The following is a 27,091-nucleotide window of genomic DNA, read 5'->3' as shown; positions in this document are numbered from 1 at the left end:
CATCACCTAAAACTAAGTTTGGGTCTGATCAGAACCTGGATGGAGACACCTGGGAGGCATGCATTCACTTCTTTCTGTTCCACGATGGATGCAAGATTAGATAACAGTCTAATAAAGAAATGAATAATTAAAGGAAGTCAGTCCTGAGCCAGCATGGTGTAGTGATTTGGATGTTGGACTATGACTTTGGAGACCAAGGTTCAATTCCCAGCTCGACCATGAAACCCACTGGGTGACCTTGGGCAAGTCACATGCTTTCAACCTCAGGAGAAAGCAGTGGCAATCCTCCTCTGAACAAATTTTGCCAAGAAAATCCATGATAGGGTCACCATAAGTCAGAAATGACGTGAAGGCACACAACAACAACAAATCTGCCCCCTGTTTTACAGAAATGTGGGGCCAGGGAAGGGGAACAGAAAAACATGGTGTTTAATTAATTGTGTGCTCCTAGTTCTCTTTTCTTGAAAAGTTGTTTCATTATGTTAAAAATGGGTAAGATTATCAGAAGATGGTTGTAAATCATATGACATTTTTAGTTATAAAAATAAACAGCTTGTTTTTCAGTGTGGAAAATAGAGAATGGAAAACTAGCTGAAGAAGAACAGGTTAAGCATGCCGCTTTCATACTTGTCCATCAATCAAATTATGTTAGGTATACTTTGGAGTGCTTTACTAGTATGCCTGCCAGCTGTGTAACATCTGGGTTGGTCCTTCCTCACTCCTGTCAAAGGGATCCTCCTAAGTTAGCATTAAGCAGAGTAATCTTAATTGAGTGAGACATTCTCATGAGATGTGCTGGCTTATTCTACCAAAGAACCCTTGCAATAATAAATTGCAGTGGCACGTCCTGCTCCCTTGGTAAGTACACTTTCTTCCTGGAGTGTCACATACAGTACTTAAATTATGGGTTTATTGATGCACACCCGATTCCTAAAACATTGAGAAATTCAGCACAGCAAAATGGGTAGCCTTGCACCATCTATGATTGTAGAGTTGGCTGCAGGATGGTACTTAAGAGTCTTTTTATTTATTAGTTACAACATATGCTATTTTCCTTCTAGTGAGCTCAAGGGGACAGACATATGTGCTCTCTTTATCCTCATAACAGTGCTGTCACCTAAATCAGATTCAACGTGGCCAATCCAAGATCACCCAGGTCTAAAACACACTGCGGAAATAATCCACTTTGAGGCCCTTTTAACTGCCCTGACTCAGTGCTAGGGAATACTGTAGTTTTTTATGGCACCAGAGCTCTCTGACAGAGGTTAAATGTCTCGCAAAGCTACAGTTCCCTTCAATTCCCTAGCATTGAGCCAGGCACTTAAAGAGGTCTCAGACTGGATTATTTCTGCAGTGTGTTTTGAAACCCAGTGAATTTAATGGTTCCAGTGGAAGATTTGGATCAGGATCTCCTGAGTTCTAGGTCTAATCTGCACTGTAGAAATAATGCAGTTTGACCCTACTTTTACTGCCATGCTATGGAATTCTGGAATTTGTAATTTGTTGTGGCACAGAGTTCTCTGACAGAGAAGTCTAAATAGCTCACAGAACTATGACTCACAAGATTTCATAGCATTGAGCCATGGCAGATAAAGCAGTGTCAAACTGCGCTATTTCTGCAGTGCAGATAAGACCCTAGTCTGACACTTTTAATGCAGGGATGGACAGGGTTGCCTAGATAATTTCAGAGCCCACAAATTCCCCCAAAAGGTCAACCTCCTTTCCAAACTTTCTGGAGTGACAAGTTTACCTCAAAATACCACCAGCCTCCTCCAAACTCTGTGGGATACCCTCTTGGAAATTTGTGATTTTCTACCCAAAATGGGATGTTGCAGCCTCAGCTTGGTTTGAAAAGTGGCCCATACCATGCTGCAGCTCTTCACCCACTTTAGCCACTACATATCTAGGCCTTCTTATATTCTGGAATAAGGAACATTTGGTCCTTCAAATGTTTTTTTCTAGCACACCCATCAGCCCATCTGACTAGTTAGCGCTAAGGCAGGTATGGACAACCTTTGGGAGGCAGGAGGCTATATTGCCCCCTTGGAGGGCTGCCTTTCTCCTATAAATCAGCATCCTTTAAAAATACAGAATGCCCTCTTGGTAGTGTGAGGGACATTTTTGTCACAGTGTTATACCCTATGGGCCATTTTATGTCCAGCAGAGGTGTTTAGAAAAAATAACAGGAAGAAATTGGGAAGTAAACTTCTGTTTTATTTCCTGTTTGAAAAAAGGCCTCATCTGGCCCTAAATTGGTCAGGGGGACACTAAATACCTGACAAAATTGCTCTCCTATCTATTTGGGGTATCCCCCCCCCCCAAAAAAAAATTGTACCTTGCTGTATGGCAGGATGGTGCCCAAGGCATTTGTTCCCAGCCTTGTTCTAAGAAATTGTGGGAGTGTAGAGGTTGAGAGGTTCTTTGCCCTTGGTGTAGCTATGTGAGGATCATGCTGAGCATCAATTTGTAGGTAGTGAGTGTTCCTGAGTGTTCCAGAGTGGTTATTTAGTGTAAAAAGAAATAATGGTGTGTTTGTGTGTATTTGGGCGTCAGGCCAGGGAGTACCAAGTGCTGTAAGCTGTATTTCAGAGGAAGGGACTAACAAAAGTACCTCTGAGTATTCCTTGTCTAAGGAAACCTATGAAATTCATAGGGCACCATAAATCCACAAGCAACATGAAGGCATGTACACACACACACACCCCACACACCCCCGTGTGAACCAAGAGATTTTAAATAGAGGTGATTTGATTAAAGTGATAAAGCAAATGGAGGGTGATTCAAAAAGAATAGTGCAAAAGTCTTGGTTCTTGGTTTTGCACCATTCTTTTTGAATCACTCTGTGTATCTTTGAGAGGCTGGTATTTAGGCTGAAGGCCTTTTCATCATCATCATCGTACAAAAGTAGGGTTAGTAATTTCACATCCTGTTTTGCCCAGTATGCTCCTGTCTTCTGTTTCCTGGAGGCACCTTCACCTTTCCTCTCTTGCACTCTCTCCCTTCCATGTGCGGGTTGTGTGCATGTATACTGAATAGATACCAAATCCAAAGCCTCAGACCTGTCAAGGGAAACAAGTCCAACTTGTTTCAAAAGGAGGAGGAGTTTAGAGGGAAGATTTTGAGAGCACATTCCCTTGAAGAGGTTTTGGGGAACCAGTAGAAATTTTCAGCTGTGCTGAGAGGACCCAGTCCTAGGTAGGAATAACCTCTCGAACCAAGATATATAAAGGTGATGGGGATGAAGATTACAGTATTTTGATGGGAAAGTCGGTGGAATCTTGGAGGATGATAGTAGAATGAGTTGAAGATTCTCCAGAATTAATTGTCTGCCCAAAGGAATGAAAATAGATGAAAGGCATCCTTCTTCCCTGATGCCCTCTCAGAATTTTTGGATTGCAACTCTCATTATGCTCACCATCACCACTGGCATTAGACTGGGGAGGTGTGATTTAGGGTTTGGAGGATCAAAGCAAGTACAGCTGAAATTCTGGAAGTTTGGAGTCCAGACTTGGAGAGTAGGATGTAGTGGGGATGCTCATGTGTGTGTGTATCATTTATGTGTGGGAGCCAGATTAGGAGATACAATTATAGGATGTCTCTAAATCATGTGGGACAAAGGGAGGGATGGGGGTTCCTGAGTTCTGTGAAAAGTTTAAGATTTTGCAACCAGAGCTTGAAAAGAAGGGGAAACTATTCTTAATGGGTGTCCTTGTTTGTATTTTGGTTTGTTTCCTCCTGCCTTGAAGGGGTGAGTGGTTGCATTCCTGAGAAAAATGCTTTGATAATCTATGTGGAGAGCTTGGAAGATTTTTGTGTGTGTGTGTGTCTGTCGGGGTACATGTCTCAGAATGTTCCTGCCACCATGGCCTATTTTGAGACCCAAACTCTGATTACAGCACATCATGTTTTAGGTTGAAATAGGGTCAGCAGGAGTTTTGGGGAAACAGGAGTGGGGAAGTAGTGGGTTTTGCTAAGACTCTCAGCTTGTTTGAACACAGCATGAAGTCTAGTTAAGGTGTGGATTGCAGGGGTGGAGCTATAAATAACAGTTTTTGTTGCCATCTTTTGTAGCACTTATTTTTAATTTGTTCAGGTGCTGTTCTATAGGATAAAAATATGATAAGTATGTACATCCATATGTTTTAGAAGAAGCAAATTGTAAATTGCCCCTTTCCTTTCATTTATGCATAGTTAAAATCAGATCTCTGCTCCACGGTACATAGAGTGTGTATGGCACCAAATGCATCTGAGGAAGTAGACTGAAGTCTGTGAAAGCTCATGCTGCCAACTTCTTTCTTTCAATTCATCTTAAAGGTACAAGATCTCTACATACTGAATCCCTCTACATACTGATTCTACAGACTAACATGGATATATCTTTGAATTATCCTCCACAGATTTTCGATTAACAAGTCTAAATAAATTAATGCAAAAGTGTGTTGTTTGTCTAATGGAATTTTCATGTGGCAAATAGGTGGATTTTTTTTTAAAATGCCAGTATTGCCAGGAAATTCTATGTCCTGTATCTGAAAACCTCCACCCCAGTCCTTTTCTTCCTAGCTTTTGCCTTTATTTCCTTCCTGGTTTTGCCATTTTGTCTCTTGCAATGGCTTTGTGTTGTAGCTATTCATTTATTTCTTTCATCTTCAAGCCAAGAAAATAGACATCATGAGAGGGAGGAAGATAGCCCAAAGGAAACATACTTTCTGATTTGAAAGAATTGGGGAGACTTTTGGTTCAGTTCACACACACACACACACACACACACACCGCCTTTCTCTTAGAGTGAGGCCCAAGGCAGCTCACATAAAAGATCAGATGTTTACTGAATTCCAGAGTGTCTATTTGACTAGATGAAATCCCTCCATAAGAATATGTCTCCTCCAAAACAACGGAAATGGCTGTTCTGTTGGGGAGAGCAAGTCAACTTGTTGGAGAGCCTTTTGCTCCTATTCCAAATATACTGTATGCTAACCCATAAGCATAATTATATTCACATGTTAAAATGATATTTGTAGTCATCTTAATGCTTTTCCATCATTAAAGATATGGTTAAGGTGGTGGACTGTATTACAAATGAGAATAACAAGGTGATTGAGACATGCTGCTGGTTTAGAGGAAGCTACTGCTGGTAAGAAGTTTACTACTGGTGTTAGAACTACATTCCACAGAAACACTTTGTTTGAACTTTGTGTATTGCCTCCAAAGGTTTCTGTGCTTTTATATTTGCAAGAGAAAAGAGGTATTTTTTTAAAAAAATCACAGCAGAACTCTTTTCATTGGCAGTGAGAATCATATATATATATATATATATATATAGAGAGAGAGAGAGAGAGAGAGAGAGAGAGAGAGAGCCTTTATGGTTACTCCTTTCTTTGGAAAGGAAAACAAAATGACCCTTATTAATTTCAACCACAAACAAGGTTTCTTGGTGACTAAGGCAAGCGGTTGTTTCTCAGTTCCCTATCTTAAGTTTTCATCTTCTCTTACTCCCATTCTTGCATAACATATTCACAAAAGTAGACAGAGGGGTGACAGAGGAATCTAGTAATCAAATTAGATACATTTTGTCCCAAATTTGACAAGAGTGACTATTTGTAAAATTTTCCACTGTTTGTGTTGATGCTAAATGTAACATGTATAGTAATGAGACAGCCATTTCCTGGTTGCCTTTGGCATTCAGAGGCCTGTTACAGACAGCCAAAATAAAGCTGCTTCGAGTCACAGTGGAGGTATGGTGTTTCAATGATGCATGTGTCCTAAGAGTCCAGAAGTCGCACCAAAGCCACACTCCATCCCTAAGGACTGGAGCGTGGCTTTGGTGTGGCTTCTGGACTCTTAGGACGCATGCATCATTGAAACACCATACCTCCACTGTGACTCGAAGCAGCTTTATTTTGGCTGTCTGTAACAGGCCAAAGATTACACTAAAGTGAAGGATGGGTTAAAGATAATGCATACTGTAGCTATGGGATTCAGTGGACTAACAGGTTGTATGAAGTGGTTCTGGCAAACAGGATTCCCTAAGGGAGAGTCTTTGATGGAAGATAATAATGATTTACTTTGCAGGATTTGTTGTAAGGATGACAGTTATGAAAATGCACATGAAGAGGTTTAGAAACCATGAAAATAATATGCAAATGTTAAGTACAATGATTGTTTGATGTTAAATAATTCTGAGGAAGGAAGAAACAATACTGAGGGAGGAGGAAATCAAGGGCTTCTGTTGGTTTGAATCTTGTGATTTGCACAGCACCCTTCCATGTGCTTTACTTGCAGGGATGGGCAGAAGTAGAAAAGGATCTACTGGCAGATTTCTGAGTGATCTCTAGTAAATTAGAAAGTTTCTGCTGCCCCTTTGTTTGACATTATCAATAACCATAAATTCTCCTTCTTTCAAATTAGGGTGTTGAAAAAGAACAGTTGGGAGAAGAAACAGGATTGGATTTTTAAATTTTGGTACTGATCACAAATTTGTTGGCTGAACGTGGACTCGAGAAAGATCCAGTTAGATTAATTCTTCACATTTATCTTCTGGCTTGCTCTCCTTTCTTGCACTCTGCTCTGATTTCTAGATCTCACAGTTACAGTCTTAACACAAAGTAGATCTTGAAAGGTTGATGTTGATGTTGAATCCTGCTCTACTGTACCAAATGTTCACTCAAGGGTTCAAACCAGTCTCTTTTCTCTAATCATACATAATGATATAATGGCTCTTGGGGCATGGAGGCAAAAGCTAGTAAAATCTTGTTGCTGTGGTTTGACATTTCACCTAGATATCAGTGCTTCTCCCTGTCTCATCACTGTGGAGGCCTTGGGAATTTTAATAGAGGCTATGTGTGTGTGTGTGTGTGAGAGAGAGAGTCATTCACTCCATACTTTGTTTATTTCTTCCTTCCATTCTGCAGGCCTGGTCTGAGTAATTCGGCTTGCTGTCTCTTTCTGTAGTAGCTCAGCTCCAGAGAAAAGCTCTCTTGGAGTACAGCAAGAAGCAGCTGACCTTCCCAAAGGAAACAGGTCTACTTTTTTGCTTTCTTCAAAATGCTGAACAAAATTAGAACTCTGTTTTGGTTGACACCAATTTTCATGTGCTTTTTTTCTCCCCTTCTCTTTTTTGCTAAATTGCACCTGGGACATTTTACATAATAATCCTGTGCAGCAGAATAACATAGAACAATCCAGTTCAACACGAGAATTGGATATCAGATTGTCTGGGCAGGTCAGCACCAGCTGTCGGTGGACAGCAGCCCCTGCAAAATAGGCAACTGCTGCTTTCTAAACCCCAGCAAGTCTTATGATCCTGAGGCAAAGTCCTGACTGAAGAGGCAAGAGGTCAGAGGGCCTAAAGATTAAGGAGAGGTATAAGTTAGGTGTGGCTTTCAGCCATAGCAATGTGTCTTAGAACCACAATGTACATGGCTCTGAATATCTGTGGTCGCAAGCAAAAGGTGTCTGTGGGATGTCATTTTTCAATTTTAAAAATGCACCAGCTCCTTCAAAATCTGTTAACTAATTTTCACACAATGTCTTAATTATCTGTAGTTTTCCATATTTCCTTGGACTTTGCTGGCTTCAGGAACAAATGTCTGGCAGCTTAGGTAGTAAGCTGTGAAGATGCTGTTCCCTTTGCATGTCTTTCATTTAGTCTTTATTTTTAGGAAAGCATATTAAAATATAATCTGACCCAAACTTCTGCTGTACTGCTAGTGAAAGCTAGATTCTGAAAGGTTTGACTTTTATACTTGCTTATTTTTGTTTCCCTTTAGAAGGGTTAACACCCTGGGAAACTCAAATTACACCCCACATCACCACATCATGGTGGCTTTCTCCCTTTCCACTTTGGGAACGGATGTAGCTATTCTGCCCTGTGAACTTGCAAGGTTCTATGGAACACCTTCTAGCATCATAGACTGTGAAAAACGTGGTAGCAACAGTGTGCTCTGTACTGGATTCTGTGGAGTCCTACATGACTCTCAGGCCTGGGAAGTTGCTTGCCTCTGTTTGAAGGATTAGAAGGACAGGATTTTATTTGTTCTGGATTCTGCGCTCAATTCGTTTTGCTTTTGCACACTTAATGCCCCTGTTTTTAAATTTGCTGGAGCTGCAGGTTGAGCCCAAGGCAAAAATATTTGCTTATGCTGCAGTGGGGTTGATTCTCCTCCAGTTTCTTCCTTTTTCTTCCAGCCCAGCTGTATCCGGTCCTTGGCAGGCAGTGTGCAGCAGACGTTAACCAATTAACACCCCACTCCTAAGTGTTCAGAATTTTCACACCAAATGCTGAGATGCAGCTGCTTCTGAAGTGGAGAGCATTGGCATATACATGATTACATTGTTCTGTTTGGGGATGAGGTCTAGGAAAGGGCAAGATTGTTTTCAGTCAATGATATTGCACTTGTTGATCATTACAATAACTGTGTGAAAGAGACTATATTAGCATTGGTATATAGAAATGGGACACAGAGGCAGAGAAAGAGAGAGAAATTTGTCCATATAGACTTCAGGAATCCTTAGTTCAACAGATTTGAACCAAGAACCTGCTTCCAAAGATAATCATATTGCAGCAGGGGTGGGCAACAATGGTGTGTCCAGGGTCTAGTTTTCTGACTCTAGGACACTGCCAAAAATTTCAAGAACTTAAAACAAGTGGCTGAGAGTCTACATTTGTGTTTTTGTTTTGTTTTGTCTTGTTTTTTAGATATTCTCTCTGTTCCCCAGCCTTCAGCATTTTCTGAGAGGAGGGAAAGATGACAATAGATCCTGCTTGCCATTCTATCATTGGGCCTGATGCAGTAGGTCAGAAATGCTAAGGCTGTTGTCATAGGTACTGAGGGCAAAGCTGTTGGTTTTGCCCCAGCTGGGGAAGTGCAGTCCAGCAAATCTTGCTTTTCCAATCTTTTGCAGAACCAGAATAGGTAAAAAGGTAAAGGTTTCCCTTTGACGTGGTTGTCTAGTCCTGTCTGACCGTAGCGGGTGGTGCTCATCTCCATTAATAAGCCAAGGAAGCCAGTTATGTCAAAGATGACTCCGTGGTCATGTGACCATCATGGTTGCACAGAGCACTGTTACCTTCCCCCCAAAGTGGTACCTATTTCTCTACTAGCACTTTTACATGCTTTCAAACTGCTAGTTTGGCAGAAGCTGGGACTAGTGACAGGAGCTCACTCCATCATGCAATGCTCGGGTCTCGAACTGCCAACCTTGTGGTCAACAGAGTTGGCATCTTAACCATAAGCTACCATGTCCCAGAACCAGAATACCCTCCCCCCAAATATTCAGATTGTCTTTGTCTAGCTCATTCATTGGCCATGCTAACTAGGGATGATGAGATTTCATTGTCTGAGACATTTAGAGGTCACCAGGTTGGGGAAGGCTGCTTTTTGGCTCTTTGCTGGATGGGAGATGATGGAAGTTGTAGTCAGTTGGATCTACTGATTACAGGGAGCCTGGTGGTGCAGCGGTTAAATGCTGGTACTGCAGCAACAAGGTTGTGGGTTCAATCTTAGGGGCTCCAAGGTCCACTCAGCCTTGCATCCTTCTGTGGGTCACTAAAATGAGTACCCAGCTTGTTAGGGGCAATTGACTTACACATTGTAAACTGCTTAGAGAGTGCTGAAGTGCATTGATAAGCAGTATAGAAATGTGCTTGCTGTTGCTATATCTGAAAAGCACCAGGTTCAAAAAGGCTGTTCTAGCTCTTGCAGCTGAACACCTTGAGAGTAACAAGATTGTGTAAGTTCTTTGCTGGGCGGGAATCTAGGTTGAAGAGCATCACCTTTTGCCTAGTTGGGGTCTAGCCAGGATACTTGGGTTCACACCCTGTTTCCTGGGAATGAGGCAGTAAAAAACAAAGAGTATTTTAATGCATTCATATTCTCCATGATTTGTTTGTTTATTTCATATTCTACCTTTCTCCCAAAATGGGATCAAAGTTGGCTTACAATATAGAGTAAAACAAAGTACAATTGGGGGAAAAAACTACAATAAAAATTAAAAATAATTAAAGCGTCCTATTAAAACAGCATTAACTTCAAATAGTCATTGTACAAAAACAGCTCGATCGGTCATTTATTAAATGTACTGTTGTTCTTTAAAGGCATTTTTTCCACAATTACAACAGTTTGATAGAACATTAACTTCCATGGCTCCATCCTGTGGAAACTATGGGATCTGTTGTTGGGTAAGGTAATTGGTATTCTCTGTTGAAAAGCTCTAGTCCCCTTCCTTGAACTATAGCACTAGAGCTCTCTAGCTGAGAATTCTAAGTATCACCAAACTACAATTTCTAGCATTCCACAGGGTGGAGCTGTGGCTATTAAAGTGGTATCAAACTGCAAGAGCTGTGTAGTATAGATGCATTTGTAGTATCAGGCAGGAATACAGAGGCAGGATTCCTAGTTATCTTACCTGCTAAAAACAAAACTTGCATTTTGTCGAATATTTTTCAGGTATTGTAGTAGGATAAGAGTGAAGAGTCCCAATGTTTTTGGGAAGCCAAGTGTATTTATAATTTTGGGAGACTTAACGTGCCACCACAAAATGGTTTTCCCATGAAGAAAATGCTCATTTACTAAACAACTTCCATACTACTTGAGGCTGTTCAAAATGCATGTATTTCAGATAAGGACAAAGTGATAAGGCCAGAAACTTGAGTAAAAGACACAGGTGGTTTCTAAGCTTCAAAACACAAAACCACTCAAATGTACCCACTTCCCTCCCCCCAACAAAAACCTATATACATAAAAGCAAAGTGGTGAGACAAGCAACTTCCTGATACCATGAGTACAAGGCATAGTTGGGGCTTGATCCTCAACATGTAAACACATTTCTGATTTTCAGTCTGGCAACCCTAATCCTGTAATAGAAGATAACTAGATTAATCTTCTGTTCCAGGATTATGGTCACCAAACTGAAAACTGGAAATGCCTCCTGTACCTTTAATGATTGTGTAGAAGAGGGAATTTCAGCAGGTGTTGCTTGTCACGTATCCAGATAACACCTGTCTGCTGGTCTCTCTGTTGTTTAATTTGTATGTATATAATGTCTAGCACTTTTTCTAATCTTGCCTATAGTCCAGTATTTTTTGGGGGGCGGGGAGAGCTATCTGTTTTCTGCTTTATGCTGACAGTACACTTCTCATGTTTTCATCACAAATGGGTTTAAGAGGAATAAGAGATGTTTGCAATTAATGCAAATCTGAATTATTAACTATAATAAACTGTGATAAAATGCATGTCATGGCTGGCTATTGGGAAAGATCAAAAACATTTTAGATGAGCTATGAAAGCTATCAGATTGCTCAGGTAAAGCAATTTAAATATCTAGGGATTATCTTTTCCAGATCAAGGTGATTCAAAACCCATGTTAAATCAGCTAGAGAAAATGCAGGGCATGCAATTAAAGGTGTGGTAAAATTTTACTATGACAAAGTAGGCCAATTAGTAGAGCCTGCACTTTGATCAGGTAAATGTGGTGGAGTAGCTGCTGTGTGGAGCACGCCTTGGAAACTACATGACATGTACAAAGGGCTACATGACTTAAAACCAATAATTAAGGATAATATCCAGTTACCAAATAGTTGCTGTAAGCAGAAGCCAATATATAAACATTAACTTAATTAATAAGATGCTAGTATATTATTGGATCAGGCCATCCTTCAAATTGGGCCCAAAAGTCTAAGATGAGGTTACTGAGCATTCCAGATAATGGAAGAGCAAAGATTGGATTTTCAGATGAAAATTTATTTCAGTTTATTACTGCAAGGCAGGAAAAACACCATTGAGATTGTGAAGCAAGGCCTCGTGGATATAGACTTCCCTGAATTGTTGGGTGAAATTAATGCTCAGAGAGCATCCCCTCTTTACTGAAGACTGGATATTAAGAGTGCTGTCCCATCATATATAACAAGCATTTGCATCTGAAGGATAGGCAAGTTATTACTTTTTCCTCTGCAGTTACATTAGGTAGATTCAGAGTTCACTCCATCCCACCAGCATGCAAGATCCATTTTCTCCATTCATACATTTCCCTCTTTTAAGACCTCCCCTGATATTTCCCTTCTCTCTGTTTCCTTTTCCCTTGGATCTTTCTTTAGGTCTCTTCAACCTCTCTTGTTGCCCTTCCCAATCATAGAGTTGGAAGGGACCACAAGGGCCATCTAGTCCAACCCCCTGCCATGCAGGAACTCCCAATCAAAGCATGCCCAACCGATAGACACCCAGCTTCTATTTAAAAACCTGCAAAGAAGGAGACTCCACTACCCTCCGAGGGAGTGTGTTCCACTGTCGAACAGCTCTCACTGTCAAGTCGTTCCTCTTAATGGTGGAACCTCATTTCCTGTACCAGCCTGTTTCCTTTCCCACTTATCTATTAGGCCTACTATCCCTGTTCTTCATATGACTGTTAGGCCATATTGCCTCCTCTCAAATACAATAGCACCGTTAGTCTCTCTTACTTTATCTTACTTTTTACTCCAATCTGCACCCACAGTTATGTGTTGAAACAACTTGATATGCTCAGTGTGACCGTTGGAGCTGAATGTGGCTCTTACATTGGGGTTGAGTCCTGTTGAAGAGAAAGGCTGTTTCTTTCTAAATGTGAGCCCCTGGATTTAAACATGGCTGGACTGGGGCCAATATACTTGTAAAGAGAAAGGACACCTATCTCATTCTGCAGTAGGTTGGCGGGGTAGGATATGTGTCCTCCTTTTCAGTTTGCATGCATTATGTCACCCTTATTTGTCCAGTCCTCTTCACTCAAACCATCCAGACATCATATTGTGACCTCACATTGTCATTGCCAATGAAGTCAGCACAGTGTACCTTTTGTAATGTGAAAATATGGTAGAACTTTGCTCATGAGATTGGGGGACAGTCTACATACAGCTAGGGAAGGGAGCCAGGTAACACTGTCTCAAAGAATGCTCTCCTTCCTCATTTATAGCTGCTGCGTATTTCTGAGAATAATAGAGATGATCGGAAGAATGTTAGCTGGGGAAGATGAGAGTCCTGATTCAACACATCTGAAGAGTACCAGTTCATGGAAAGATACTGTAGAGAATGGTGATGTTCAGTGGTTGGATGGTAGATGGCAGTCAGGTTTTGAATGTATTTTTTAAATTATTAACTAAATCTCTTGATCAGTGATTCCCAACCTTGATCCTCCATGTGTTTTGGACTTCAGCTCCCAGAAGCTCCAGCCAGCTTCACCAATAGTTAGGAATTCTGGAAACTGAAGCCCAAAACATCTGGAGGACCAATGTTTAGGAATCACTGCTTTAGATGATCAAATAGCCTAAATGTTCTGGGTTTTCTGATAATGGAATGAAGTCTTTCGTTGACAAGGGAGAAGATTCCAGGGGCTGCACATGACTGCAAAGACTGAAAAGATTCCAGGGACTGCAAATTTATTACACTCTTAAATTACCTAGCCAAGTATTTTCTTTCCCCATCTATGCCAGCTCTTGTACCACTCCCTTTCATTGCCTGGCAACAAGAGACTGTTGTCATAGCAGCCATGCTTGCATCTGGCAGGAAGTATGTAGTAAATTTTAATGTGGACATCAAACTCCTCCTTGGGAATTAATTCTTCCAGTTGATCTCTCATCAAAAAACTAACATTTGCAGAGGGAAAGAATTCTGGATGTTTAGGTGAGGAGGAGGTTTCCTTTGAAACTGATTTCTGCATTTGCTCCTTCAGAGTGACAACCAGCACTTGTGGAAAGGAAGATTCTGGATATTGGGGTTTTTCTTGCCTGATGTGAGAATCAGTGGATCTGTCTTGCATATACTATGAACAGTGTGGATGATGAAGGTGTCTATCAATAGATAATTTGAATTTTATTGGACCTACAGAGCTGTTAAAACTAAGCAATAAGATCTTCTATTAGACAGATATAGAATGAAGTTGTAGTCAGACACATTGAGTGGGTACCAGGTTCAGGAAGGGTGATATGTAGACATTCGCCAGGGCAGATGTTGGTGATTAACTTCTGGTTGATTTTTGCTACCTCTAACTACATCAGTAGAGCCAGTGTGATGTGGTGGTTTCAGTGTTGAACTAGGACTCTTGAAGACCAGGGTTTGAATCTTGCTTAGCCCTAGAAACTCACTGGATGGCCTTGGACAAGTCATACTCTCCCAACCTCAGAGGAAGACAATGGCAACCTCCTTCTGAACAAATCCTGCTAAGAAAACCCCTCACTAGGGTTGATTTAGGACTTCCATAAGTCAGAAATGGCTTGAAAGCACACAACAACAATCATTCCCAGGATTCCCTAGCACCAAGCCAGGGCAGTTAAAGCAGTCTCAAACTGGATTATTTCTGCAGTGTGTTTTGGATAATTGTTAATTTTAGGAATAAGAAAGCTCAGATATGATGGATGAATGAACTGCAAAACAGGAGTATGTTTTCTTACCTCAGAGGCTAATAGTATATGCTGGATCTATTGCTCCAGAAAAACTTCACATTCTTCTTTTCAGATTATTTTTATTCTTGTTGTTTTGCTGCTTCTGAATTTCACATCATCCTTGTTCTACCTAGAATTAAGCAGGTGACAAAAGGTGGGATATAAATTATGGAAATAAATAAAGCTTTCCTCAAGGTAAACTAGAAAGGAAAATTTGGAGAGGGATTAGGTGCAGTTTTATGTAATGTGTTTCTCCTTTTCTCTCTTTCCCCTTAGCCAACAAGTTAGCATCCTCTTAAAATGGCTGAAGCTCACCAGGCTGTGGCATTCCAGTTCACTGTCTCTCCACAGGGGATTGACCTTCAGCTGAGCCATGTGGCGCTCAAGGAGATCTATCTCTCAGGTGTGAGATCCTGGAAGAAGAAACTCAATCAGCTGAGAGTAAGTCAGGCATCCAGAAATTAAAAATCAAGTGTTACTTTGCAAATATGTTTATTATTATTAACTTAATTTATGCATCACCTTTTCTCAAAGGTGTTCAAGGCAGCCAACTGTCTACATAAAAATAGACAATGAAAAAGCACAAATGGCAACTATCTAAAAATCACATATTGCAGACATAACAAACACATGTACAAATGAATATGTTTTTAACTAGTGCCTGAAACAAGAGTTTAGGGGACAACTGAAGCTCTAAAAGAAAAGAGTTTGTGTACTGGAGACCACCATTAAGAAAGCCCTGGCATGTATGTTAATCCTAAGTCTTCAGATCTTCTTTTGTTTCAGTTTATTCCTGAAAACTGCAATCTTCCATTTTAAAGTCTTACAAAGAATTAAATTGTAAGCCAGTAGAGATGAGTGGGTTGAAAGGAATAGATATGCTTAAGAGTTAAGCATCCTGGCATCTCAGTGAGGAAAGGAGTAGGTGTAGATGGAAGTTGAGACTTGTGAGTACTTGTTGAGACCAATGTTTATCCAAGTTGGAGTAAGGCCAGAGAAGTTGAGAGTCTGTGATACTTTAGTAATAACCTTCAGGGAACTCAACCATGGGTTTACCAGAGACTGCCTGCAGTATCAATTATATCTCACTCTGTGTTCTCTAATAATTCAGTGTGTTCCACAACTTCTTTGTTCAGTAATCCAAGAATTCCTTAGGTATCCCTAAAGTGCCTTCTCCATCTGTGATATGGAGATGACAGTACTAGCTTAGTATATGGGGAAAGTGGAACACATTGCTTGGAATCTTACCGGGATACTATGCTAGTATAAAATAGTTGCAAATGTAGTTATACTAAGTGTGGTTCTAAGGGCAGGTAATAATTTCTGAAGCATACACAGAATCCTCTCTCATGTTTGACTTGGTGGGAGCTTATTGGCACTTGGTTGTTGCATCAATTGAATAAATGAACTCTAGGTCATAGGATCAGTTAAATAAATGTGACATCTAGCAAAACTATGCTGATGTGACTTATGCTTCACTAAAGGTGTGTTGGACTTTGGCCTAAGAAATTAAGCTATTAGGATTTCCTGTGTTCAAGTCTCATCTGTGCCATAAACTCACTAGGTGATCTTAGATAAGAGTCTTCCTCAGCCTTTGTCTTTTCTCCTGATTGCATAGGCGGGTTACATACCGCTGGATTGCAGCGGTCTCCCACCGCCAGCGCTTGCAGCATCTGGGAGCCGCAGCGGCCAAACCGCACGGGTCCCGGACGCTCCGAGGAAGGAGCTCAGAAATCGCGCTCCTTCCTGGGCCCCGGAAAAGACGTCGCGAGGCGCTAGTCGTGCACACGCGGCGTCACTTCCGGGGCACGACGTGCGGACGCACAGCGTCTGCTACGTCAATATGGCGGCGGCCGTGTGGAACGGCCGCTGTCATTTGTCACGGACTCTGTCCGTGATAGAGTAAGGGGCGTCTGGAAGAGATGCCCCTTTTTCAAAATGGGACGTCCTAAGGACGTCCCTTATGGCGGTGTGTAACGCGCCATAGTTGCTTTAGAGGGATAATAACACTGATCTTACTGGGCTGTTGTAAGGTTGATTACAACTACAAAATGCACATAAAGCACTTAAAACACTCAAAGGACCTTATCACACATGAGGAATTTATCTTAATTTCAAATGAAAAGAAAGTGGGGCCAGAATGCATTTACGTGAATTCGCTAGTTCAGCCAATTTACATGAATGCGAATTGCATTCGAACTGGCTTCCCATTGCCTGAAAATAGCATGCCATTGCCCAAATTTGCATGTAGTAGTCTATCATGCAATAACGTGAAACCCCATGATTGCTCTCAGACTGACTTCCCATTGCCCGAATTTGCGTGTGGTAGTCTGTCATGCAATAATGTTAAACCCCATGATTGCGTTCGGATTGCCATTGGATTATACTTCCAATTTCCCTTGTCTGATAAACTCCAAAGCCTCTGTACCAGTCTTCCACAACAGGTGTATTGGGCAATATACCATTCTTGCCAGCCAGATGGGATTTGTAGTATGTTGGGAAAGTAGCTTTAGAAAAATGCCAATTATCAGCTTTTTTGAACACTTAACAGTGTTATATAAATAATGATTGTTACACTCAGTTGTGTACTAACAGCACAATTATGTATATGTCCACAGAAAAATAAATCCCCTTAGATTCATTGTGGTTTATTCCCAGATTGAAGGTGTAAGATTACTGTTTAAGATCTGCATTCACCCCAGAACTGTGTATTAAATGACTAAAAGGAAAAGGGAGTGGTCCAAAAGTGAAGCAGTAACTCAATTCTGTTAAAATTTCTTGAGTAAATGATGGTAGGTATAGTTTGGATATGGGGAGCATGGTTGTTAACAGGCAAAAAATAAAATGAAATGAAAAAAAGATCACAGTCACTCTGGTTATTAAATGTTAGAATTTTCCAATTTTTTTTAAAATGAAAAAACATTAATTGTTCCAAAGCCCATTTATAGGGATCCCAATTACAGGGATTTGGTGGCTCAGCAGTTAAGATTGGAAGGTTGGCAAGTGCTGTGTGATGGGGTGAGTTCCTGTCACTAGTCCCAGCTTCTGCCAGCCTAGCAGTTCGAAAGCATGTAAATACAAGTAGACAATAGGTACCACTTTGGTGGGAAGTTAAACAGCATTCTGTGCATTCAAGATGGCCACATGATTCACAGAATAGTCTTTGACAACGCTGGCTCTTTGGCTTAGTACCGGAGATGAGCACCGTGCCCTACAATCGCACACAACTTGTCAAAGGAGAAACTTTTACTTTTACCTTACTCCAAAATCCATTCAGCTTAGTATGATCTTGCAAAGCTACATTTTCCCTTTAATCTTTCAATTTAAAAATAGTTTTAGGACTTTTGTTTTAATTCCAAAGACCAACAAGTTGCAAATTAGTTTAAAAGAAAATCATGGCACGTTACAGACGGCCCAGAAGGGGCAGTCTCGCGCCGCTGCTGGTTGCTGCGTCCGGGAACCGCAGCATCCAAACTGCGCGGTTCCCAGACGCAGCAAAGAAGGAGTGCGAAAATTGAGCTCCTTCCTGGGCCCTGGAAGAGACGCCGCGAGGCACTAGTCGCGCACTCACGGCGTCACTTCCGCCGTGTGACGTGCGGACGCAGAGCGTCCGCTATGTCAAAATGGCGGCGCCCATCCGTATGCGGCAGCGCCATTTTGATGTAGTCATTACGCGTGAGGGGCAAGGTGCATCAGGAAGCGCCGCCCCTCGCGTGCGATGACGGCGCCTCATGGGCCTGTCTGTAATGTGCCTCAGTTAGGAGGAATGGAAATAATTTAGTCTCAGGGATTTCTGCTTTCACTTAGCAGAGACAAAATGTTTTCTTCCCTGAAGTTGGAATACAGGTATCTCCTGTTTTTAAGACCAAAATAGATAGTTTATCAAGTTCAGTCTCCCTGCTTTGCAGAAGTCCATGTTCCTTCTGCAGGAAATAACATACCATTGACTTCAGTTAAAATTAAACACACTGCAGAAATAATCTAGTTTGAGGCCAGTTTCACTGCCCTCACTCAATGCTAGAGAATTGTGGGAACTTTATTTTTGTGAGACATTTAGTCTCCTCTGTCAGAGAGGTCTGATGCCACAATAAACTACAATTCCCAGAATATTGTAGCACTGATCCAGGACAGTTAAAGTGGTCTCAAACTGGGTTATTTCTGCAGTGTGTTTTTTTACCTTAGAGGGCAAAGAGATGGACAAAAATTTCAACCCATCAACCATATTTTCTACAGAAGGGGCTACATAATTTCAAAAACTACAGCAATTGCAATTCAACAAAGTTTTGAAACCTTTCAGATTCTTCTCAGTCCCACTATTCCTCACTTGCATTTTTCTGTGACCTTTCTTCCAACAGAATGGTTTTGTGACAAGTGTGTACCCTGCCAGCCCTTCCAGTTGGTTGTTCATAGTTACTGCCATCCTGGTGACCCAATACTCTCGCCTTGACCCCTCCATGGGCATGATTGAAAAGATCAAGGAATACCTACCAGTCAGGTATGTAGAGAGGATGGAAACCTGGTGGATATTGCTGATCACTCATGATGAGTTAAAATTGTTCGGCTTGAAACATATGAAGACTTGGTTCAGACAATGGGAAGATGTTGTTTCTTGCTTTGAGAACAACCCACAGTGAGTTTCATATTCATGAGATTTTTCCTTTCTGTTTCCTTTGCAAAAGTAAGCAAACCATAGTTTGTGACATCTGAACTTGAAGAACTGTGATTTGCTTGACCAATTTGTGGTTTATATGGAAATTTTTCAGATTGGAGGGGGATACACTGCCGCCTCACCACCTGGCTGCCCACATCTGTGTTGTTACTCTGTCACCAGTTTTTAAAAAAGGAGGTACTTGTACTTTAAAACAAAGTGTACAAAAAGTGCATATTTTATTTTAAAGCCAATTAGCAGTTCCAGGAATATACCTAGCTTCAAAACAAGCCATACACTCCTTGAATATCTTGTTTTAGAGCAAGAATATTCATGTCTAAGAGATTTTTGCCACTATGCTGCTGAAGTTTGACAGTACAGCAGGAAAATTAAAGGGAAAATTACATTTTTCTCCTTCTGTTGTGCTGTAATTTGATGTAGTCACAAAATGGTGGAGAAAGTTGCGTATGGGCCATAGGCTGCTATGCATCTCTGCGCACTGTGGTTAAGGAGTTTCTTGAAAGGTAGAGATGCCCACAAAGGCATCGTGAGCACAAGGTGGGGTGTGACAAGATAAAAATGAATAGTTTTCACTAGGAGAAAATAAAGGAGGCAGCAATAAGGTAGACAACTTTTCATCTGCAGAATCTTTTTGATCTTATAAATAAAGGTTAATAATAATAATAATAATAATAATAATAATAATCTTCAACTCTGCAAATCTTCATGAATATATAAATACAGTTCAAGAGACCCTTTTCTCTCCCTACAGTAAAAGTAGGGTGACTAACATTGGAATCCTTAAGTGATTAAAAATATAGCTTAAATTGGAATGTATGCCTGATGGAAAGAGTAAATAGAATTTATTTCCCCATCAGAATTTTAGAACAATGGCTCATTTGATGACTAGATTGCTAGCAGGTTTTGAAAGGTATGCTACCACAGGATGCTAATACAATGGCACTTGCTTCAGTGGCTTTAAACAAAGTTCTATGTTTATACAGTTTACCTGATTCTAAAATACAGGTGACTAATGGAAGATGTCTTTATCCAGCATACCCTGCTTATTAGTGTCTCAGGAGTATTTGTCCACTTACTCTCTTGGAGATGGATTGATATGCTAGAGACTAGTATGACATACTAGACCAGGAGTGCTTACTGCAATGAGTCCAGGGCCAGTTTTCTGCTCCTGGGATCCTTTAAAGGCAGCACGAACTGCCCCAAATGTCCCCAAAATAAAATAAACAAAACTGAAAGTTGGCTGAAGTCTACTTCTCATTTTGAAAAACAGGAATTTTTAGATGTTAAATAGAATGGAGGCTGCTTGCTATACCTATTTAAAAGATGAATTCCCACTCCTGGAGGCTTCCATATGAGTCAATACTCTTGGAAAGATCAACGAAAGGGTCACTCTGGGGAATCTAGAGGAGCCAAGGGCTGCAAAAACAGCCTTGGAGGGGTGCACTTTGCCCTACTTTGTACAAGACAGACCAGCCTGGCCGGAAGATTCTGGGAGATGTAATCCAACCCATCTGAAGAGCACCAGGCTGGGAAAGGCTGAAAAGGCTGAGATTCATAGAATTCTTTTATGTGTTAATAGTTTAGTAAAGTGACTTTTCTTTTGACTTTAAGTTTTATATGTTTATCATAGTATAGTAGAGTTTTGAGGGAATGACTAGAGAGAAAGTTGACTGAGTTAAATGAAAATGTATTACTGTCAAGAAAATCAAAAGGATAGTAAAATGGGATGGTATTGGTAGAAAGAAAGGGAGACTGAATGATGAAGTACGTGAAAGTGATATGAAGGTATGTGAAAGTGTAATGGGGGTATGAAGAAGTGAGAGGACAGAATGTTGGAATGAAGAAATGGGGTGGGAGGACTAAATGGAAGAAGGATGATGAATAAAGGAAAGGAAGGATAAGAGAAGGAAATGTTGGGAATAAGTATGTGAAATGAAGAGAAGGAAATGTGAAAGATGAAATAAGAATAGAAGGACAGGAAGACCAGGATGTTATATGTACTTGAAAATAATGAGCTGGAATATTTATGATATCTATGTAAAAATATTTGTTGTATTTGAGTCCTTTCACTCAGTAAAAAGAAAACATAAAGAAAAGTTTTATATGTTTTTTTCTTCTCTCCTCCCTTTCTCTTTCTCCACATCTCCCATGTTGTTCCCAGTGAATATCTGTCAGATCAGGGCCTGAATGTCATCAGTGCTACAATCTTTTCCACAGGCCTCTGGCTGGCCCTCATTATCACCATGCGCAGCATACTCAAAATGCTGCTGTGCTATCATGGCTGGATTTATGAGGAGCATGGGAAGATGTCCAATACCACAAAGGTTTGGCTGGTACGTACTGCAGGATAGGCTTGCTGTTGGAGGCAGACTGCTGAAAAGAACATGCTATGAGGTGGAATCAGATAGCAGCTGCTGGACATTAGATCTATCTCATGCAACAGATACTGAGTCATGAAGAGGGTTATTGAGTTATTAAGAGGCAAAGCAGTTTCCACTACATGGTCAGCTGTGCACCTCCTAAACTAACCTGCTGTTCTCAGATGTTGTGGAAGACATTATCCTATTGCCTGAATTGAAGTAAGATTCAGCTGCCTCTATGGTTAGCTTCTGTACATGGACTGGGAGGAGGGAGCTCCATCTTTTCCTTCAGGTAACAAACTCTCGTAGGAGACCCTGGCTGGGGTTCATTTGGCCTGTTGATTTAGTAAACTACATGGTCCTCAAATAAGCTTATGCCTCAAAAGTAGCTGTTATAGGTTAATGCAATGGTTCCCAAACTTTGGTCCTCCATATGTTTTGGACTTCTGCTCCCAGAATTCCTGAATGTTGTTCAAGCTAGATAGGGATTCTGGGAGTTGAAGTCCAAAAGACCTGGAAGACCATAGTTTGGGAATCATTGGGTTAGAGCTACAGAGGGGTTAGCCTGTGAGCCACATGTAATGGCAGTGGTTGGGTGTCCCACTGCATATTCTAGCATATGCTAGAATCTAGCAGCTACATTGTATGAGGTTTATAATATGGGGAACTGCAGCTCTAATGTGCCATCAGTGCTGCTAGAGTGGAATGAAATTGATTTGGAAGATGTTATCTGGGAACTTGGTGCATAGAAGTCCCATGAAGTTGGGCTTTAATTCCCATGGGGCAAGACCTGGGATGGGGTGTCTGGAAGCCTGATGTATGCTAAAGATCCGAACTCCAGCAAAGCTAGATTATATAATTAAAAAGCCCAGAGCTGATTTAAGATATTTTGAAGACAAAGATGATGCTCGCTCTCTGTTCCATGTACAAAGTCAATTGGATTGGTAGTACCTGATTAGTGGTGCTAGGACAATATCCTCCATTGTACTCAAGCACAGGCTGTTGTAGCATACACAACTCTGCCCTTAGACAGAGGAATGAATGTGATGGTGGTGGTGGGGAGTTCTCCAGAGGAACATGCAGTGGAATTGCTCTGCTGCCTCTCATCCTCTTCTGCCTGAGGTGATTGCCTCACTCTGCCTAATGATAAGGCTGGCTTTGGAGAAACTACTTGTGGAAACAAGAAAGCAGAAATTATCTTGTTCTCTCATGGCTGAATGTTCACAGATGCACCCAAGTATATGCACATTTGTGCATGTTGAAGACTAGCTACTTATCAGGGAGAAGGCTGAGCTGCAATCTTTCCTTCTGATGTCTAGGGTTTTTTTTTTTAATATAGAAAACCAGAGCTTGGAAAAATTACGTTTTTAAACTATGACTCCCAGAACCCCTAGCCAGCATGGCTAGTGATTATGTTGGCCAGAATCTTCTCAGGGCTGTAATCAAATCTGCATTGCTAGCCCATAAAGAGATTTACCACTCCAGTGTGGACTAGGCCATTGATATGAGGTGGGGTGGGGGAACTACCTGTAAAAGCTAAGAAAGGTGATGGAGAGAAGGAAGTACCACTCTGTTTTGATGCTTGTCTGATGTTTCTCCTCCTCACTGCTCACCCCTCAACAGATGCTGGTGAAGATGTTTTCTGGGCGGAAGCCTATGCTGTATAGCTACCAGGCCTCACTGCCTCGCTTATCTGTTCCTGCCCTTAAGGACACTATGCAGAGGGTGAGTCTGTTCCTTGTTCTTTCTCCCTTTAGGTCAGGGATGGACAAAAAGGAGATTAGTATCTTATGGTAGATCTATAGGTGATTTGTAGCAGAATCAGCAAGATCTCTGGCTATCAGTTGTCTAATAATATCAATACAATGGCCTCTTGGTATCTACTTGGGTTTAGTTCTTTGTACAAAAATCCAGGGATGTTCAAGTCTCTTTAAATGTAATAGATAGTAAAATGGTGTTCCATAGATAAAATGGCAAAAGCAAGGTTTGCTTTCTGGAATTTATATATTTTTGAATATTTTCAAGCCATGGATGCTTGAATCCATGAATAAAAAAAAAATTGTGGATATAGAGGGCTGACTGCAATTTAAAAGCAAGACAGAATATAACATGATGGATTTGGACTACATTGCTGCAAACTGTACTACAAGCAAACACTGCTTGTTTGGAAATTTTACTTCATGGAACACACACACAACACAAAACTACTTTGTCCACCCTGCCCTGCTTATTTTTCAGCTATCTCTTGGGACTGTGGGGCATCATTTGGAAGGATAAACCTCCAAACCAAATACCAGTTGAAAAGACAGATATTCCTCATAATTGCAGTAGGAGAGAAAAGGATTAAATTTGCTCCTCTGTGCCTTTTAAAATCTCTGTATTTGTCAGCATGCTTCTCCCCACGGATTCTAGTTATTTTTTTAATTTAAAAAATCTTATACATTAAATACAAAGATGAATCATTGTCAAATATTTTTGCCCTGTGCATAAGACTTGTCCATCCATGAAGAACCCCACATTCCTGGTCTCTGTGTGACTGTAAGGAACTGTTGATCACTGCCCCCATGTGATGAAGTACATAACTACAATCTTCCACTTTGGTTGTGGGGTCTCATTGCAGTAGACAATTGTCTACTTTATTTCAGATGTGTCTTATATTTCTTTTTGACCTTGCTCTTTGAGCATGTTCAGTGATCACAGAACGCTCACAAATGACTGGAGATAAAAACAGGGGAAGGCAAATGGAATATAGTGTCCTGGGAAGGTTAGCGCCAGTGTGATGTAATGGTTTGTATGTTGCACTAGGAGATCAAGATTCAAATCCTTGCTGAGCTATGGAAACCCATTGGGTGGTCCTGAGCAAATCATACTCTCTTGGCTTCAAGGGAAGGCAAGGACAACCCCCTTCTGAACAAATCTTGTCAAGAAAACTCCTGTGATAGGTTTGCCTCAGGGTTGCTATAAGTCAGAAATGACTTGGAGGTACACACCACTATCGTCAGCAACAATCCTGGGAAAGGGAATAACTGTCTGGAATCTTGATTAGGAGCACCTCTTTCTGCAGTTTTTGGTGCAAATCCTGCTTATCCATTTTACCCAGAGATGCCAAGGATTAAACTCGGAACTTGCTACTGTACATGCAAAGCTTGCATTCTACCATGAAACTACATTCCCTCTTCAAATTCTTTCTTTCTTTCTTTCTTTCTTTCTTTCTTTCTTTTAGCACATAAACAAATAGAAACTACACTAATTTACATGAAATGGGGTTGCCATATATTTTTGGGAGGCTCCAACACTCCTCTTCCTTCCTTTTGGACTTACTACATATCTGCAGGGACCCTCACTTTTAGTTCTACAGGGTCTCACATACAAAATGCTTTTGCAGAGACTTGTATGAAGACAGATGTGTTTCTTGGCTATGGGAGAGGTGGGCTGGAGCAAAGAACAAACCCTAAACTTTTGATCCTGTCTCTTTATCCCCTCTAGTATTTGGAGTCCATACGGCCGCTTACGACAGATGATGAATTCCAGCGGATGACAGGACTTGCCCGTGACTTTGAACATACTCTTGGATCTCGCTTGCAGTGGTACCTGAAGCTCAAGTCTTGGTGGGCAGTCAACTACGTGAGTGAAGAAGGGTAGAGGGGAATGATCTTATGGAGTTTTGTTTATTAGACAAATTAAGGTAAAATATCATTTTGTAGATAAGGTCTAGTATATGTAATAAGGTAACAATCTATTGCGAGGGGGTAAGAAGAGTATGGAATGGTGGGATGGGTGAAGGTTTCAGAGAATTTCAAAAATGTTTGTAGTCAGGTTTTTGTTGTTTTAAATGAATAATTTTTAACTGTGTGTTGAACTTCTGTTTTTTCATATTATACATTTGTGCCTCTGAGAAAACTACACAAGGGTTATTGGAATGCTTGGGGGCATCAGTTATTTATGGGTAATGGTGTCTAGTGGTGGGATTAGACAAATAAAAGTCTTTCACTCATCTAGAAGGTCCCTACATTTGATGCCATAGTAGTGGGATAGGGGGATGATCATCACATTTGGTGGCAGATGTGGGGTTAGATAGAAGCCCTTACAAGGGGCTCTATGGGCATTAGCCCTGGGTATGGTCTGTATATTTCTGTGTCATTTCAAATTTTCCCCCTCCCCCCAACCCTCTCCCTTTTCCAGGTAAGTGACTGGTGGGAAGAATATGTGTATCTCCGTGGCAGAGGCCCCCTGATGGTAAATAGCAACTATTATGTCATGGTGAGTTTCAGAAACTGTGAGAATTTTATTTCGGGGGTGGGGGGTGGGAGAGAAACATCTTTTTAAGCTTATCTGACCCACCCACACGTGTTCCCCTTTTATTCACACACATTTGTTTTAGGATTTCATCTATGTAACCCCTACTCCAGTCCAGGCTGCTCGTGCTGGAAATATTGTTTATGCCATGATGTTGTATCGACGGAAACTCACACAGGAGGAGATCAAGCCAGTGAGTGAGATCAAAATCAATGGTGGAGTGGGGTGGAGAGTATGGCTGCTCTAGATGATGAATGGAGAGGTACAGTTAGACTGAAGGGTGGGATATGGCCTTGGAGGGAGAGAAGAGGCAAACACAGTTCTATCATGCCTAGTCCCAGAGGCAGATGAAAGGCCTTCCTCCATTCCAACTGCCACCTCCTTGGCCTTGGAGGGAGAAAAGAATTGGTAGTATCTGCTGGACTTGATTCCCTTCCCCACAGCCATTCTCTTCTCCTTTTCTGTCATGCCATTTTACACCGTAAGCCTGAGTTCAGGGAAGTGTTAAATTAACAATCAGTAAATTGCTCTGAGAGCCTTAATGGCTGAAGAGTGGGATATAAATACTGCAAATAAATAATGAATACATATTGGGGAGTTTCCCTCAGCCTGCTGAATGAGGGAAGATTAGAAGCACAACATAAACTTCACAGGGAATAAAATTTTATAAACCTCTTGCCCCTTTCACTCTTCAAACACCCATTTGGAATCTGGTGCCTTTTAGATGTATTGTGTCATATTTCCCATCATCCTGGATGAGGAAAATAGGAGTTGTAGTTCAATCCATCTGAAGGGCATCAGGTTCAGGAAGATTCCTTTAAACCATTTCCCTCCTCTTTCTCTGCCTCTAGATAAATGTTTTAGTTTGATCTTTAAAAATTCTGGAATATTCCTGGTTCCTTTTAATTTCAGTGTTGTGTTTAACCCAGTCCATAAACAATAAGTTCTGCACCATCACTTGGGACATAGCAAATTGCTGAGAATGTTATGTGATTGAGACTTTCTGCTATGATGACCATAGGCACGGCCCCTGTGGCACACTGGTCATCTACAAAGTCACTGTTTATTCTGCATGTTTACATCCAACCCTTTCCCCCAAATTGCTGAGGATGGGAACCCTATGGGGTATGTTGTTGTTGTGAGCTTTCAAGTTGCTTCCAACTTATGGTGACCCTAAGCTATCATGGGCTTTTCTTGGCAAGATTTGTTCCGAAGAGGTTTGCCATTCCCTTCTCCTAAGGCTGAGAGCATGTGACTTGCCCAAGTGGGTTTCATGGCTGAGCTGGGAATTGAATCTTGGTCTCCAGAGTCATAGTCGAACTTTCAAACCACTATGTTATGCTGCCTGACATGAGGTATAGG

The 27,091-nt window shown here is 41.1% G+C and overlaps 1 protein-coding gene across 7 annotated transcripts in view; it reads left to right on the top strand.

Annotated features, from left to right (window-relative positions):
* Positions 1 to 27,091, top strand: part of LOC149308986 (carnitine O-palmitoyltransferase 1, liver isoform-like) — a 45,636-nt gene that overhangs the window by 3,246 nt on the left and 15,299 nt on the right. For 3 of the 7 annotated variants that reach the window (XM_089531560.1, XM_089531557.1, XM_089531558.1), the window contains 9 exons: positions 4,192 to 4,314; positions 6,909 to 7,017; positions 14,681 to 14,845; positions 18,760 to 18,899; positions 21,235 to 21,406; positions 23,057 to 23,158; positions 24,920 to 25,057; positions 25,616 to 25,693; positions 25,815 to 25,922. In XM_089531560.1, coding sequence (XP_089387686.1) covers positions 14,705 to 14,845; positions 18,760 to 18,899; positions 21,235 to 21,406; positions 23,057 to 23,158; positions 24,920 to 25,057; positions 25,616 to 25,693; positions 25,815 to 25,922 — 879 coding nt within the window. In that variant the 5' untranslated portion in view covers positions 4,192 to 4,314; positions 6,909 to 7,017; positions 14,681 to 14,704. Of the gene's footprint in view, positions 1 to 4,191; positions 4,315 to 6,908; positions 7,018 to 12,939; positions 13,059 to 14,680; positions 14,846 to 18,759; positions 18,900 to 21,234; positions 21,407 to 23,056; positions 23,159 to 24,919; positions 25,058 to 25,615; positions 25,694 to 25,814; positions 25,923 to 27,091 lie in introns of all 7 variants that reach the window. The other 4 variants (XM_089531561.1, XM_089531562.1, XM_089531563.1 and 1 more) reach the window with 3 other exon arrangements.

Source organism: Sceloporus occidentalis, unplaced genomic scaffold (assembly GCF_023333645.1).
Source record: "Sceloporus occidentalis isolate IW3139 unplaced genomic scaffold, rSceOcc1.0.p SCAF_7, whole genome shotgun sequence".
In the NCBI taxonomy this organism is placed as follows: domain Eukaryota; kingdom Metazoa; phylum Chordata; class Lepidosauria; order Squamata; family Phrynosomatidae; genus Sceloporus; species Sceloporus occidentalis.
Note: the sequence above shows the minus strand (reverse complement) of the source record. Positions and strands in the feature narration are given on the sequence as shown.